Genomic DNA, 13,247 nt, shown 5'->3' on the forward strand with positions numbered 1-13,247 from the left:
ATGACTAGCTTCAGATATATTTTTTTTTTTTTAAAAAAAAAAAAAGTCTGGAGGGTAAATATTAATCAGGGGCTGGAAGCTATTTCGAATTTCCCTCCTCTCTGAATTAACGGTAAATACAGAGCTCTTCTCAATTTGGATTCAAGAATCAAGAACTGACTTCTAAAAATCCCACTTTTTATTTTTTATTTTTTTAACTTTCTTGAATTCTCATTGACCACCAACTCTTTTCTCCCGTTACATTTGTTATCTGGTGAGAAGCTAGTTTTTTTTTTTTTCAGGGATATTTCTTCAGCAGTGCATCTTTGATATTTTCTCTTTTACTTTGTTCTTTGTTGAAGTTAATTTGTTCTTGTAAACAGGTGAAACCTATCTATTAGGAGTTGGTTCTTGATTCAACGAAGTTGATACAATGGGAAGACTCTTTTTAGTTGAATACGATCAAATCCCTTCTCATGAGTACATCCATTGTGGTATGTGCGGAACTCGAGTTGCATTCGTTGAGGATCGCTTTGCTACTGTATGTATTCTCACTCTCTCTGCATCAATTTTGCCTATATACTAGTAATAGTCTGAGTTCTGAGTTTTTCTTGCAATTTATTATAGTAGTATCAATTTGTTTGCGAACACACCAAATGGTTCTGTGGGCTACAGACGTTTTCTTTAATACCCAAATTCAGGACAATCTTGATTTTTTTTCTTATTTTGTACTTAACTATCCCTTTAGGAAAACCATTTTGTATCTCTTGACTAAGCACAGGTGACATAACTGTATAAAATGCTCAATCTTTTTGTCTTGTACATTTTGCAGAACCTAGGCATGCATGCACGGGCCTTTAATAAAGTGTAAGTCTCGTGATTTCATGTTTGGAAATTGGGTTTTACGGATGATTTCAGCATCTTATGATTTTTTTATTTGCCTAAACTTTTTTCTTCGGTCTGAGCATATATGTATGTAACTTTATATTATGTGTTGTATGGAAGTTTAATGTTGAAGTACCGGAGAACGAGATATATCATCAACAAGAACATGGCCCTACCCTAGCCGATACTTACTGCATCAAATGCGGAAACCTGCTCGGGTGGAAACTTGTAAGATATTAAAGAGCATTTGATTTTCATGAACAAGACAATTTTGTTCTTCTTTTTCTTTCAACATACATAATTTACGATTTCTCCAGATTGCAGTCCCCCAACCGAACAAGTATATTAAAGAAGGAAGATTCGTGATGAAATTGTAAGTTTCTAATTACAAATTGATACTGTACACATATGCGGTATGCCTTGTAAGGTGTTAACACAAATGAGTACTTTGTGGTAGGGACCAGCTTAATTTTCTTCCTGGAGGTGCTAATCAACAGGCTCCTCATAATCAAGATGGAGGAGCTAATCAACAGAGTCCTAATAATCAAGACGGAAACGCTAATGAGCAAAATGCTAATCAACATGGAGACGCAATTGAACTGGAGGATGATGAAGATGGAGACGCGCCAATGAACTGAATGAAGATGTAGATCAACTGGCTGATGGAATAGATTATATGAACCTACTCATGCAGGCATTGATAGCCTACTTATGCTGATCAAAATGATGAAATTGCAGACATTGATAGCCTTCTGAATAGAGTCACGAGAGTTCATACTTTCCAAAATGTTAACTCATAATTGTGTGATATTCTTTTTTCTCTTTTGATTTTGGGTTTACATTGCATATTATTACTTCAGGTTGGAACAAACAATTGACACTCAACTTTTTACATGTTTGAGCTCTGGTACAACCGTTCTCTATATGCTGCTTGGTTTATCTTTTAGTTTCTTGAAGCAAGTCAACTGTCAGAGATGTATTTTCTTAACCGCAATTGCTATACAACTTTCTCTGTTTGAAGACGTGGAGTTGCTTGACAGTAAATGCTAGTGAACTTTCGTTTTTTTTTTAAAAAAAGGTGGATGACTACTGTGGGAAAATATGATCACCGCACCAAAAGAGGCTTTTAGTGGCAATATATTTTCGCTTTTAAGCTTTAATAGTTATTCACAAAAACATTCAAAGATTGGTTAATGCCATTAGATCAAGGTCGCTAAAGCCTTTAGCGGCATTTATTGTTTATTTAAAGTTTGATATTCTTAGGTAATAATTGATTCTAGAATATAATTAGCAGCAATTAAGTTATTGCCGCTAAAAGCATATTTTGTTGTAGTGGATGTTCAGTTATTCAGTATGTGGTGAAGTTAGATTTTAACACATGTTTGATAAAAGTGGATCTAATGGAGTTTACTTTTATGAACAGATAACACAATCGACTTTTTGTTTATTCCTGTTGCTTTCTGCATCTGAGGGTTCAGCATGTGGAAAATGTTTGAGAAAAGGTTACAACCACTACGGCGATGCTTGAAATCTGTTTAATTTGACAATCTTTAAATCTGCTTTATGGGTATATTTACAGCTTTGTGAGTTCTGTGTTTGCTGAGTATAATCATTTTATCTTAAAAGTGTTTCAGTATATTCAAGTTGGATTACGATTTTTTGCTATCTTAAAAATCAAAATTACTAAATCAAAATGTAGTAAATAAAACATCTAATTAAATATTAAATAGTACTAATATTTAAATACATGAAGGTTAATTACACGAGCTAGCAGCAATAATTGCAACTCTTTATAATTTAGTGCATTGATCAACATTACGTGCCAGCCTTTTCATTGCTATACATAATTAGTTAACATTTGTTAGTTATTAATTTCTTTCGGTCATGTTATAAAACTCCAAAAGAAGATTAATTGAAAAGTACTACATTTTCATTAAGTAATGGAAGATAGAAAGTCATTCAAATAAATGGAAACGCTTGCAGTAAAGCACATTCGAAACAGAAGAGTTTTCTTGAAAACAAATTATTTTCCTCAATAAATGAGTGCATTAAGTTAATTCTTTTCATTAACCAAGCCTCTCCCGTGAATAAAAAACTGATGAATTTTAAAAGTTGCAACCGATAAAAGAGTGAAAACAAATTGATTCCTCCTTAAACGGGTACATTAACCAAGCTGATCTTATTTAATAGTATTAAACTAGAATCTGAAGAGTTCCTATTGATAAAACAATATATATCAACTTCATCTACAAGGATACAAACGGTTTCTAGATGGTAATTCTTCCACTAAGTCTATTTATTTTAATCAGATTCTTTATAATGAAAGATCAATATGGGCTTTGTTCGTTCTATATCATTTAATTTTTTCAAATTTTTATGCTGCATATATAGGTGGTTTCTGATAGAATTTCAGCAAATTGGACATTTTTTGGAGCATATAGGTATCTGAGTATTCGTCATTTCGGTGTGTCAAATAAATTCTCCAAGAAGGTTAAAAGCAAAGTAGACATTATTTGCTATTTGATGTTGTTTTCATTTAAGTGATATATATTTTTACTTAGTTCTTTGTTTTTCAATTTTTTTTCATTTGAAAGATGGTAGCTTTACTAATTTTTTCTTGGACATGTGGTAGTAAAAAAGAAAATAAATTTTGTACAAATTGGGATTCATCTACGTGTTTGTGATGTACAAACAAATTTTTTGGAGATTTTATTCTTTACAACAAGTTATTAGTTTACCCATAGTGATTGTGATAACTTGTGAATGTTGGTTGTGAGTATATATCAAAATCTTATAACATTTCTTTTTTCAGTCTTTACATGCATGATAAATATATCATCTTCTTTTAGGAGAGCATCATGATTTACGTCTTTGCGTGCTCAGTACTTTACTGTGTTATGTGATACCTATAGCCTCTAGGTAATTACATAAGTAACATATGTTATTAGGTTCTTCCCATAGGTTTATCTACACAAATTAGTTTGTATTTTATTGAGTACGTTTCCATTCCTCTTTTGTTATCCTTAATATGTTTAATTTCTTAAAACGGTCTCCTACTTATATCAAAATTAAATAATGGTGTGATTTATAGATAGACATCCTTAGTGACGACGAGAAGGAGGAGGCGTTCAGAAGATCTAAAGATGAAAAATACATGGCTAAATGTCACTAACGCATTTCGAATGTGGGTTAAATTTTTAAGCTTAATTATTTTGGTCAAATTTTGGATCTTATTGCTTTATTTGTTTTGTCTAAAAAGAAAAATATTTTTTGAAAATAAAAATCATATTGATTTAGAGACGAAGCACATATCATGCAAAATCTAAATTCATTTGTGGAAGATGAAAAAAATGAATATACATACCAAAGAGTTTAATTACAACTTATATACAAGTCAAGTAGTGAATGCGATTGTGTGAACTTAATAAGATTACCATTCATCATTTTCAGGAGTTTATACGTTTTTTATTTTTATGTTAAACCCAACATCACTTCAATAATATTTTTGTAATTTTTAAAAATTATGAATTCATTGAAATGGGTACACGCGCAAAGCGCGTGCCCAAAAACTAGTTTACTGAAATATGTAAGCCCACAAGAATAAAGATGAAGGTGCACAAGCACTGAAGTTTACTGCTGCCTAAACTTCCATTGTGTAGATCAATTAAGTAATTCGTAGAGAAAGCCATTTCCTCCAGCAAAGTTGCTAGTGCAGTCCAGATATAATTCCCGTTCTTATATTTGAGCCAAGTAGAAGAGGAAGCAGAAACTTGTCTTCAGAAGTAACGAATCCTCAACTAGCGAATCCGGACTTCTTAAAGTTGTGACTTGTTTGAGTAGAAATTATGGAGTTGAATCTCTTTCTTTAATATTTAAGGGCTTAAACAATATCCCTTTCGATTTTGGACAACTTATGTAATACTTTTGGATATCTTTTTTTAATGCAATTTGGATATTTTAAGTTATATCTTCTCATATAGACATATTAATAATATTTACATAACTAATATATTATATAGAATAATATGAGTAGTACTTAACGCGAAAGGCAATCGCTTTATTTGCCTTGAGATGGAGTAACTGTATTCACGAGAGTAAAATAGAAGAAAAAGAATAAGAAAAGAAACGTAGTGGTATTTTATTCTTTATACAATTTTAAGTCGGTGCATATGGGTGAGGGTGCAAAATAAAATGTCAATATGACTAGTGTCAGAAATATTTTGAAAAAATAATACTACTTGTCTAGAGGGTAAAATTTAAATATTTTTAAGGGAAAAGAAAAAAAGAATATTTGTTCAATCAGTTGGCAAAGCTATTTCAAAATTCCCTCCTCCTCTGAATTAACGGTAAATATATAGCTCTTCTCAACTAGGATTCAAGAATCAAGAATTGGGTTTTCCATATCAACATTCTCTTCTCAGTCCAATTAAATTCAGTCTTGTGCATTTCTACTCTTACAATTCCCACCCACTTTTCTACTTTGTTGAATTCTCATTTTCCACCAGCTAGGTTCTTGTTACGTTCATAATCTGGTTCAAAGTAAGTCTTTTTTCCATTGATAAACTCAATTTTTTCAGCTTTGATATTCCTCTTCCACTCTATTCTTTGTTGAAGTTAATTTGTTCTGGAAAGAAGGTGAAACAAATCTATTAGGAGTTGCTTTTTGATTCAATAAAGTTGATACAATGAGAAGACATTTTTTACATTATGTCCCTCGTCATGATTGCATCCACTGTCGTAGGTGCAGAACTCCAGTTGCATTCGTTGAGGATTACGTTATGACAGTAAGGATTCGTAACGTAAGAACAATCTTGAATTAGTTTCTTGTGAATTGTACTTAATCATTCGTTTAGCAAGAACTATGTTTTATCTTTTGATGAAATTGCTACTAATTTAACAAAGAGGATGCGTAAGATTCAATCCCTTAAATCGATTAATTAAGCATGGAATCCAGCACTCTGTTATATTTCTTGACTAAGAACAGAACAACTATTATGCTCATTTTCTTATCTTGTACACTTTGCAGGTGCCAGTCTATTTTCCATCAGGGATCTTTAATAGAGTGTAAGTCTCATGATTTCATGCAATTATGGAAATTGGGATTTCAGCAACTTGAGATTTGTCATTTGCCTAAACTTTTTTATGTATGCACACATTATATGTGTATATATGCAGGTTTAATGTAATAGTACCAGACGGTGAGAGATATCGTCAATATGAAAATGGAAATACCCTACTCGATACTTTCTGTGTCCAATGTCGAATTCTGCTCGGGTGGAAATATGTAAGATACTACTAATATTAAAGAGCATTTGATTTTCATGAACAAGACAATTTTGTTGTTTTTTTTTGCTAAAATACAGAATTTTTGGTTTCTCCAGATTTCAGTCCCCCAACCGTCCATGTATGTTAGAGAAGGAACATTCTATATGAAATTGTGAGTTTCTAATTACAAATTTGCAAATTGAGACTATACACATGGGGTGTGACTTGCAAGGGTTAATACAAATGAGTATGTTGTGGCAGGCACAAGCTTATTTTCTGGGATGATGTACCTTTGCTTTGTTCGCTTTATTGTAACGGCCAATATGTTGAAGGACTAGATATTGATGAGGATGATGAAGAGGCTCCTAATGATCAAGATGGAGGCGCTAATCAACGGGCTCCTAATGAACAAGATGGACTTGCCAATGATGAAATATATAATATTGATCCAAATGCAGATATATGAACCTACTAATTAATGATGAAAGTGCAGACATTATAGTCTACTGATGCCTGATGAAAATGCAGAACCAGCTTATTACGATTTACGAGAGCATACACTCTTCCAATGAATGCACTCACTAGATTTACAAATACTGACTCATAATTGTGTGATATTCTATTTTTCCTTTTTGGTTTGAGATTACTGTACATATTATTACTTCAGGTGGAATAAAGCAATTGACTACATTTGCAACTGCTCTATATACTATTGTCTTTGTCTCACGAAGTTTGAGTTCTGTGTAAATTACTGATACGTAAACTATCATTTCTTCTAGCAAAGTATTCCTTCATTTGGCAAGTTGTAGACGCAATTGTTGTTCTAATGGCAAGTAATACTTCATATTTGAGGGTTTTATTTGTCTTGTGGGTCGGGTGGATTTTAAATTCCAAAAACAGATGTCACAGCTATGTAGGGGCATGGGGTTTTAACGGGTGGGGTGTCAATCTGGTTTATGTATGCCGGTAAGGTGTTCGATGGTGATAAAGTATAACGGAAGGTAAATAAATTTTTTATTATAGGGGAAGCAGAATTTTGAAGCTTATGGATTCAGGGTCCTTTTACATTACAGGGTTCTAAATTAATAATTTCTACATTTTCAATAGATTCTTAAGACCAATACAAGATTTAGACCAAATTAAAGAGTTTGGCCGAACCCGTAATCGTACACACTAGCTCTGCCCTTGTTTATGAGTCCGGTGAAAATTGAACTATTTACGACAATATCGATTTTTATGCTGAGCCAAGTTACTCGAAGGTTCATACAAAACTACAGTAATACACAACTCCTTATCTGTTTCAGATTTTTGAGATCGAAATTCGCATAAATATAACAATAACATTTATCGAAATATAACTCTCTCATCAGCAAAGGAAAAGGACATGTAACGGTATTTTATTCTTCATATATTTTTAAGTCAGTGCATACGGTTAAGGAGGCAAAGTAAAATGTCAATATGACTAGATTCAGAAAAATAGTTTGGAGGATAAATTATTAAATCTTGTTAAGGGAAAAAATAAAAATAAAATTTATTCCTAATAAAGGTAGAACATTTGTTCAATGGGGTTCGTGAAGCTATTTCAAATTTCCCTCCTCTGAGTTAACGGTCACTACAGAGCTTGGAATTCAAGAATCAAGAAGTGGGGTTTTGTATATCTTTGATATTTCCTATTCCACTTTGTTCTTTCTTGAAGTTAATTTGTTCTGTAAACAGGTTAAACATATCTATTAAAATTTGGTTCTTGATTCAACAAAGTTGATACAATGGGGAGACTCTTTATACTTTACGATCATATCCCTTCTCATGATTGCATCCGTTGTCGTATGTGCAGAACTCGAGTTGCATTCACTGAGGATCACATTGCTACTGTATGCATTCTAACTCTCTCTGCATCACTTTTTGCATGTATACTAGTAATAGTCTCAGTTCTGAGTTTTTCTTGCAATTTATTAGTATCAATTTGTTTGTGAACACATCAAATGGTTCTATCGGCTACAGATTCTTTCCTGAGTCTCTACATACAGGACAATCTTGAATTATTTTTCTTGCAATTAGTTATAGTATCAATTTGTTTGTGAACACTTCAAATGGTTTTGTGGGCTACAATTTTTTTTTCTTTGAGTCTCTACATATAGGACAATCTTGAGTTATTTTTTTCTGAGTTGTACTTAAAATCATTTTGATGAAATTGCTACTTTCATAAAGAGAATATATCTGAAATGCTCAAATTTTCTGTCTTGTACATTTTGCAGGGGCCAAACATTCGTGCAGGGCTCTTTAATAAAATGTAAGTCTCATGATTTCATGTTTGGGGATTGGGTTTTACAGACAATTTCAGCATGTTGTGATTTGTTATTTGCCTAAACTTTGAGACTGTACACATATGCGGTATGACCTGTAAGGTTTGATACAAATGAGTGTTTCATTGCAGGCACAAGCTTAGTTTCTGGAATGATGTACCTTTGCTTCATTTTAACGAGGAACAAGTTGGAGGCGCAAATGATCAGATAGTTCCTAATCAAGATGTAGGCGCTAATGATCAAATAGTTCCTAATCAAGATGGAGGCGCTAATGATCAACAAGTTCCTAATCAAGAAGGAGGCGCTTATGATCAGCAAGTTCCTAATCAAGATGTAGGCGCTAATGATCAACAAGTTCCTAATCAAGATGGAGGCGCTAATGATCAACAAGTTCCTAATCCCGATGTAGGCACTAATGATCAGCAACTTCCTAATATAGATTTAGGCGCTAATTATCAGCAAGTTCCTAGTATAGATTTAGGCGCTAATGATCAGCAAGTTCCTAATATAGATGCAGGAGCTAATGATCAACAAGTTCCTAATCTAGATGCAGGCCGTAATAGTCAACAAGTTCCTAATCTAGATGCAAGCGCTAATGATCAACAAGTTGCTAATCTAGATGCAGGCGCTAATGTGCAAAATGATGATGAAGACGGAGGCGCTAATGATCAACAAGTTCCTAATCCAGATGCAGGCAGTAATGGTCAACAAGTTCCTAATCTACATGCAGGAGCTAATGATCAACAAGTTGCTAATCTAGATGCAGGCGCTAATGTGCAAAATGATGATGAAGATGGAGGCGCCAATGATCAACAAGTTCCTAATACAGATGTAGATATGGCTGAGGGAATGGACAATATTAATCCAGACAATTAAACCGACATTGATAGCCTACTCATGCTGCAGAACCAGCTTACCACAATTTACAAAGATACACACTTCCACTGAATACAGCCACTGGAGTTCATACTATACAAGTATTAATTCATAGTTGTGTGATATTCTGCTTTCTTTTTTGGTTTTGAGATTACAGTACATTTTATTACTTCACTTTGGAAAAAAGCAATTGAGACTGAACTTTTTACATATTTGAACTAGGGTACTACCATTCTATATTTGCTGCTTTGTTTGTCTTCATTACTTGATGTGAGTCAATTGTCAAGAATTCAAGCATTTGACTACATTTCCTTGGATGTTGCTTGACAGTAAATGCTAGTGAACTTTAGTTTGTTTTAGCTTAAAAATATGGATGATTAGTGTGAAGAAAGATGCGGTGAAGTTAGATTTTAACAGATATGTTTGAAAATTGTGGATCTAATGACGCTTTTACTCTCATCCTGGAGTTGATTTATGAGCAGATAACCACTTTTTTTTCATTCCTGTTGACTTCTGCATCTGAGGCCGCAGCATGCGGCAAGATGTTTAAGAAAAGGTTAGAACCATATTGTTAGTTTGTAATATGGCGATGCTTGGTAATTGGCATCCGTTTAATTGGACGTCTCTAAATCTGCTATATGCAACATATCTACTGCTCTTTGAGTTTTTGTTTACTGATATATCAGGATGAAGGGTGCACAAGTTCTGAAGTTTACAACTGCCTAAAGCAAACACAAATTAGGTTCTTGCTGTGGACGAAACTATGATTTTGTAGATCCAATTGATATAATCATTAGAGAAATTAACAACTCCTAGCAAAGAATTCCTTTTGGCAAGTTGCTATTGCGATCTAGCTACAAGTCATATTTGAGAATTCATGTTAATTTTAAGCCAAGGAGAAGAAGAAGCAGAAACTTAAACTTCGGAAGTAGTGAATACTCAACAAGAGGATCCTGACTTAAGGAAAGGAAGGAATCATTAAGTTGCAGCTTCTGTCTTGTTTGGCTTAAAATTATGCAGTAACTTTAGCCACTGAGAAGAACGATAGAGAAACGTCAAAATAGAAATTAATAAAATAAGTATGGCTTCGCCCGGACTCGAACCGGAGACCTTCAGTGTGTTAGACTGACGTGATAACCAACTACACCACGAAACCTTGGTGCCCTATCTGCTTCCTTGTATGTATTCTTCACCAAGATGGAATCCTACACCAATACTAGTACGTCAAATGTCGGAAAGTCAACACCAAATAGATTTGGGTTAATTAAACATAAGGTCAATGAACTTAAAGGAATATTATCAGGAGAGTCGTCAAATTAAATTTTATAACCATAAAATCACTAAACTTTCACTAATTTCATAAAAGGTCGGAAAGTTCCTATTTTATTTCTTGTATTAACTATATACCTAGTAAAATAGTCAAGTGATTTTATGGTTGGAAAATTAGTCGAATTACTTTACATTACAAATTATAAGTAGTACATACAATAGTATATGAGGTTAAAAAAAAAAAAAAGTACATATCCTTTTCAAAAACGAACTCAGTTTTCTTTCCTTACCCACTCATTTTTTTTTTTTGTAAAAAAAACCAAAAACAAAAAAGTTACGTTGCTTAAACCGAAACCTACTAAACCTAGGATTTTTGCTTAAACCGAAGCCTACTAGGCCTAGGATTTTTGAACTATAATATATACTTTAAACAGCGACGAAGTAATTTGGAAATTTTTCCTCTCATTCAGGGATGGCGAGTTGTTCATTGGTGGTACGCCCCTCTCCTCTTCTTATGACGAAAATCCAGGGTGCTTGCAAATCTTTGTCTATCTTGTCGTCTGCCTTAGCTGCTAATAGTTGTTGTCGTAGCCCTATAAAAGTGAGAAAAACAGTGGCTCCGTGGTTGATGCTACCTCCGAAATTCAATAATAGTAGCGTTTACAAATTCTACAGACTTGCGGAAAGGGATGTGAAAGAGGTGGTGATGGAGGATGACCAATTGATAATGACACCTGATGGTGACTCCCTTTGTTTGGGATCATTATTTCAGGGGTGGCTTGAACAAAGAGATTGTCTAGTGTTTTTATTTATAACCCACTCTCTGGAAAAAACATCAACCTTCCCTCTGTTGAAACTCTTCCTGTTGTTAAGGGCGTCATTCGGAACAGCCAATCTGGTTTGATCGAAAGCTTTCTTGACTACCAATCTGTTCCCCTTACTCCACAACAATTGTCTAAATGCATCATCATCTAATATGGTTATTTCGTCCTCTCCTATAGACGACGATTGCGTAGCCATGGTCATTTATGGCCACCTTGATCGACTGGCCTTCTGCAGGAAGCCTGGAGGAATAGATGCCAATGCCAATTGCTGGATTCCCCTAGATGGGCCCTTACATCAATACGCTCAATACACTCAAATTGTTTTCGAGAGTGGAAAGAAACTATTTTTTGCTCTCAGCTACTCTAGAAGCTTGGGATCTCCATAAGGATCCAATTAAGAGGCTTCCCATTCAGAGTGAAGATATGGTGCCCTGTTATGATTGGCCTACACCTTTCGTGGATGATGACTATCTATCCTATTGTTGGGATCCTGATTACTTGGTATACGATCATCAAAGCCATGAGCTTTTTATTGTTACGCGCTACATTGCAGCTGCCATTGACCAAGATGGGACTCTTATATTGCCCCTTGACAATTTGGATGGTCACTTTCCTTACCAGACTCTAACTTTTAATGTTTTCAAGGTTGATTTCATAAACGATGATCATGTGGAGCTTCAACACTTAGAGGGTAGCCTTGGCAATCGCGCATTCTTCATTGGCTCCAATACCGGTTTTGCTCTCACAACCACCCAATTTCCTGAATTGAGGCCCAATTCTATTTACTTTACAGATAATCAGACCTCAGCTTGCAAGTATAGGGAGGATCTCAATTATGGAGGTCATGATTTGGGCATTTATGACTATAAAGAAGGAAGTATTTTGCCCATTGATCTCGGCAAGATACAGAAGATTCTACCGGCTCCTATTTGGTTTACCCCTGATGTTGATGCGGAATGTTTAGCTTAGCTTGGGCTATTTAGCCACTTTTTTTTTTTTTCCTTTTTGTATTTTTTGCCTAGAGTGACTTTGGCACCTTTAGATTTGTCCAGAAGCTTGAGTTTGTCGATAACAACTTTTCTTCTTCAGGTATCCAGTTATTTTATTTGTTCCTCTCGTTTGAGTTATGCATTCAATTGAGCGGAAATAACTTGCAAGCAACAGTGACTGCTCAATGTAATAGCAGTTGCAATGTTACCTGCAGTGGCGAAGCCAGGATTTTCGATAAGGGGGTTCAAAATATGAAGAAGTAAACACATGAAGAAGCCCTAGGCGGTTCATCATGTACTATCTACAGATAAAAAATAATTTGTATAAACAGTGTTCCGCCGAAGGGGGTTTCAAATGAATCCCCTTAGCCATATGTGGCTCCGCGCCTGTTTACCTGATGTCCTGATCAATTCTTGTTGACGAAGAGTGATTGAAAAGGAATAACTGAAAAACAAATTCCCCTCCCCTCTAAATTAACGGTCAACATTGAACTCATCTCAACTTGGATTCAAGAATCAACAACTTATTTTTCTATATCAATTTAGTCTTTTTCTATTGATAAACTCGATTTTTCGCAGAGTATCTTTGATATTGCTCTTCCGCATTGTTCTTTGTTGAGGTGAAAGAGTTGATTCTTGATCCTCAAAGTCAATACAATGGGAAGATTCTTTTTAGTTGAATAAAATGAAAATTCGTTGTGCAGAACTCGAGTTGCATTCCTCGAGGATTACATTCTGACTGTAAGGATTATCATTCTCACTGCATAAATTTTTGCATGTATAGTAGTAGTAGTAAATGTAATTTCTCTTGTAATTTATTTAAGTATCAATTTGTTTGTGAACACGCTAAATGGTTC

At 34.3% G+C, this 13,247-nt stretch overlaps 2 protein-coding genes and 1 non-coding gene across 3 annotated transcripts; 2 read left to right on the top strand and 1 right to left on the bottom strand.

The window, feature by feature from the left end:
* Positions 1-412: 412 nt before the first annotated feature.
* LOC132054031 (protein yippee-like At3g08990) lies at positions 413-1,502 on the top strand. The gene is made up of 4 exons (XM_059446113.1): positions 413-520; positions 985-1,092; positions 1,182-1,237; positions 1,322-1,502. Exons 1-4 carry the CDS (start codon positions 413-415, stop codon positions 1,500-1,502), a joined length of 453 nt encoding a protein of 150 aa, XP_059302096.1.
* A 6,393-nt stretch (positions 1,503-7,895) lies between these two features.
* LOC132054032 (uncharacterized) lies at positions 7,896-9,308 on the top strand. Its single transcript, XM_059446114.1, has 3 exons — positions 7,896-8,000; positions 8,385-8,419; positions 8,564-9,308. Exons 1-3 carry the CDS (start codon positions 7,896-7,898, stop codon positions 9,306-9,308), a joined length of 885 nt encoding a protein of 294 aa, XP_059302097.1.
* A 1,082-nt stretch (positions 9,309-10,390) lies between these two features.
* TRNAV-AAC (transfer RNA valine (anticodon AAC)) lies at positions 10,391-10,464 on the bottom strand. Its single transcript has one exon. It is a non-coding gene; the product is annotated as a tRNA-Val (tRNA).
* Positions 10,465-13,247: the final 2,783 nt, after the last annotated feature.

Source organism: Lycium ferocissimum, chromosome 4 (assembly GCF_029784015.1).
Source record: "Lycium ferocissimum isolate CSIRO_LF1 chromosome 4, AGI_CSIRO_Lferr_CH_V1, whole genome shotgun sequence".
NCBI lineage: Eukaryota > Viridiplantae > Streptophyta > Magnoliopsida > Solanales > Solanaceae > Lycium > Lycium ferocissimum.